This window comes from Pteropus alecto, unplaced genomic scaffold (assembly GCF_000325575.1).
Source record: "Pteropus alecto unplaced genomic scaffold, ASM32557v1 scaffold71, whole genome shotgun sequence".
NCBI classification, from domain to species: domain Eukaryota; kingdom Metazoa; phylum Chordata; class Mammalia; order Chiroptera; family Pteropodidae; genus Pteropus; species Pteropus alecto.
Genome location: NW_006433024.1, coordinates 286,234 through 287,978, shown reverse-complemented (window position 1 = coordinate 287,978; position 1,745 = coordinate 286,234). Strand labels below are relative to the sequence as shown.

At 55.5% G+C, this 1,745-nt stretch overlaps 1 protein-coding gene across 1 annotated transcript in view; it reads right to left on the bottom strand.

The window, feature by feature from the left end:
• Positions 1–6: 6 nt before the first annotated feature.
• The window catches only part of TMEM86A (transmembrane protein 86A), a 3,864-nt gene continuing 2,125 nt past the window's right edge, over positions 7–1,745 (bottom strand). Inside the window, exons 2-3 of the mRNA XM_006907963.3 lie at positions 1,260–1,524; positions 7–906 (exon numbers count right to left, since the gene is read on the bottom strand). Of these exons, the coding sequence (XP_006908025.1) occupies positions 470–906; positions 1,260–1,524 (702 nt within the window). The 3' untranslated portion in view covers positions 7–469. The remainder of the gene's footprint in view (positions 907–1,259; positions 1,525–1,745) is intronic.

The window sequence follows — 1,745 nt, the reverse complement described above, 5'->3', positions numbered from 1 at the left end:
GAGACTCTACCCTCATCCAATCTTCCCAATTAGGGGCCTGTAAAAGGGGCTTAAAGCCCTGGCACAGATTTCTCCCCTCCCCTTCAACTCTACATAGATCAGAAAGAGTAGAATGGGTGAGTCAGACTCTCCCATCTAGTAGAAGTACGGGGAGGTCAAGAAGCCAAGCACCATCGCCCTCCTGTCAAAGAAGGGCTTTGACAGTCCTGATGGGGTAGAGGTGAGGAGATGTCTACTTCTGGCTCTAGCAAGGAGCATTAGTTTAGCTCTTTTTAGCTCTCAGCATTGTTCTGGACCACTAGCTTTGCTAGAGAGATCATTTCCTGCTTACCCCCTCAAACTTGTACATTTTCCAGGTGGTCCCTGCTGCCCCAGGCTGGTACTTCAACCATCCTGAACCAGCTCTTGTGGGTCCCAGGTTCTGGACCCCAGCCCCAGGAGGACAAAGGGGTTACCAGACCCTAGCCTCTCAATTGGCCTTGCTCAGTCTGTAGTCTTCCGCTGGCTCCCGGCTCTCGACAGCTGACAGGGCAATGAGCATCTGGGCAGCATAATAGGTGGACATGATGAGTGCCCGTGAGTAGGGAATGGGGAAGCAGAACTTGTTGAGGGCGATGGCCATGTCTGAGACGATAAAGAGCAGTGCACCACCACTTGCTGCCAGCTCAGTCCAGCGCCAGGCTGCCCCAACCAGCCGTAGCCCTGCCATAGCCCGCCAGCCCATGAAGCTGATAAGGGCCACGTAGACCCCCACCAAGTAGGTGAAGGCACCTGAGAGGCCCGGGTAGACATAGGCATAGAACAGGCCCGACAGCACTGTCATCACCAGACCTGTCCGAAGAGCCAGTGGCCGCATGCCAAAGGCCGATGCGTAGAACATGTGAGTCACGGCAAACATCAGTAGACCTGGGAGTGAGAGAATGAGGGGATGCTGAGGGCAGGCTCAGGTGAGTAACGCCTAATGGGGTGGGAGTAGGAGTGGAGTGCTTGGGATAACCCAGGAGCTTCGTTTGGGGAGTAACAGGAGTGAGAAGAAATCCACATAGGTAAAGACACCCCCCTCCACTACCCTGAAGAACTCCAGAACTGATCACCAGATCACCTGCAAGGTCATCTTCGAACAGGGCCCCCACAGTTCTTGGTTTCAGAACCCCTCAGATCCCCACATTCTTGTTCAAAAGCTCCCAAATCCTTGGCTCCTAACACCCTCTAGCCCCCAACCCTAGGATTCCTCCCAGGTAGCGACTACAGCAACTGACCGTGCACAAAGTAGCCCTGGTCCTGCCAGATGAGGAAGGCATCACCCAGGGTGGAGAAGACGAGCCCCACAAAGATGCGAATGGCACTGGGGTGGGCAAGCAGGAATCCTAGGCCATGGGCCAGAAGGAAGAGCCAGAGGCAGAAGATGGGCAGGCACTTGATGAGGGCGCTGACCCACGATGGGCTGGACGAGGGCAGCCAGAGCACAAAATAGACACAGGTGGCCTTGAAGAAGGGCACCAGCTTGGGTCCCTCACTCTTCACCTGGAGGACATAGGACAAGGGCAGCACTCAGAGTTTGGGAGTTCAGAGCCCATAAGAGAGCTCAGGGCCAGCACCCTCAGCCCAGTCATCCACCCCAGGGATGGGCCCACCTCCCAGGTGGGGAGGACTGACACACACAAACCAGTTTGGTCTGCCCCAACCAGCCAGCAGAATGTGAACAAGCCCATCACCACCCAGAGGCTTAATTAATTAGGAAGAGG